Below are 1,485 nucleotides of genomic sequence, written 5' to 3' on the forward strand. Positions count from 1 at the left end.
CGGTGGCATCGCCAGCACCGAGTCCTATGGCACCTACAAGGGGCAGGTGAGGGTGGCTCCGTGTCCCTGCTGGGGTCCCCCAGCTCTCAGGATGTCTCTCCTGGGGCTTTAAAGCCCCAGCTGGGCTGAGCAGGGTGGGCAGAGGTGGTAACAGGTTCTGGAGATGGGGTGTCACCTCCTCCCCCAGGCACCAGGCTCACCGAGGTTCAAAGCCCAATCCAAAGCCAAGCCCCAGGGCTCAGCAGGGTGGTTTCATCACCTCGTGCCTCAGTTTCTCTTCTTGCAAAACAGGGATGAGGCTTCTCCACCCATGGGTGGTGCTGTGGGTCCCTCCGTACCCTGGGGCACGGGGATGGAGCAGGACTGCCTGGGGACAGGGACGTGGCTGCAAGACACAGGTGACAGCCCCCCAGGGCTTCAGGTGCAGAGCCAGCTCCCCGTGTTGCACGTGGGCAACACTCTGTCCTTGCAGCAACTGGGAAAATGTCCCCACTGTGGTGGGCAGGGGAGGACAGAGGGGTCAGAGCCAGGATGCTGTCACAGCCCGAGTCTCTGATCCCTCCCCGCAGAGCTGCACGGGGGTGGGCAGGGTCCCAGCGAGGGGACCTGGGGGCTCCTGGTGACACAGCATCCCCCTTCCTGGGTGCCACAGAACGGCCTGTGCCACTACAACCAGTCTGAGATGCTGGGTAAGATCACGGGCTACGTGAACGTCACCTCGGGCAACATCACAGCGGTCAAAGCTGCCATCTACAAGCACGGCCCCGTGGCCGTCAGCATCGACGCCTCCCACAAGACCTTCTCCTTCTACTCCAATGGCATCTACTACGAGCCCAAGTGTGGTGAGTCGGGTGGCACGAGGGGCACGGGAAGAGCTGGGTGCCCAGGTTGATGCCAAGCCAACAGGAGATCTCCTCAATGAGCAGCTTGGGCCAGGGGGGGAGGAAGGAACCGGCCCCAGCGCGACCAGGAGGCCTGGCAGGAGGGATGGTCTCCAGATGGAGATGTTCTCCAGACCAAACCCATCTCCCATGGTGTTCCCCCAGGGAATGAGTCGGGCACGCTGGACCACGCCGTGCTGGCCGTGGGCTACGGGGTGCTGCAGGGAGAGACCTACTGGCTCATCAAGAACTCCTGGTCCACCTACTGGGGCAACGACGGCTACATCCTCATGGCCATGAAGGACAACAACTGTGGCGTGGCCACCGAAGCCACCTACCCCATCCTGGCCTGAGCCACCTCTCAGCTCTGCAGGGAGAGCCCCCAGCGATGCTCTCAGCACCCATCCCAGGAGCAGTGTTGAGCCCTTGTGCAGCAGGAAGCTGGGGACACGGTGGGACAGGGCCGTGGGGTGCTGGCCAACGGGCAGGATGGGGACCCGGCTGTGACCTTGCCAATAAAGACCCTGGAAAAATATTGGTGGGCTTGGACAGGAGGGATCTGATTGCTGCCCACCCAACCCTGCCCCCTTTGCAGAGCCCTGTG

At 62.8% G+C, this 1,485-nt stretch overlaps 1 protein-coding gene across 1 annotated transcript; it reads left to right on the forward strand.

Moving 5' to 3' along the window:
• Positions 1-4: 4 nt before the first annotated feature.
• LOC103776962 (digestive cysteine proteinase 1-like) lies at positions 5-1,234 on the forward strand (the record flags this gene model as incomplete). The annotated part of the gene is made up of 3 exons (XM_008944491.1): positions 5-46; positions 653-842; positions 1,047-1,234. Coding segments are annotated over 3 exons (420 nt in total), but the record flags the coding sequence as incomplete, so codon positions are not given.
• Positions 1,235-1,485: the final 251 nt, after the last annotated feature.

This window comes from Merops nubicus, unplaced genomic scaffold (genome assembly GCF_000691845.1).
Source record: "Merops nubicus isolate BGI_N331 unplaced genomic scaffold, ASM69184v1 scaffold28457, whole genome shotgun sequence".
Classification (NCBI taxonomy): domain Eukaryota; kingdom Metazoa; phylum Chordata; class Aves; order Coraciiformes; family Meropidae; genus Merops; species Merops nubicus.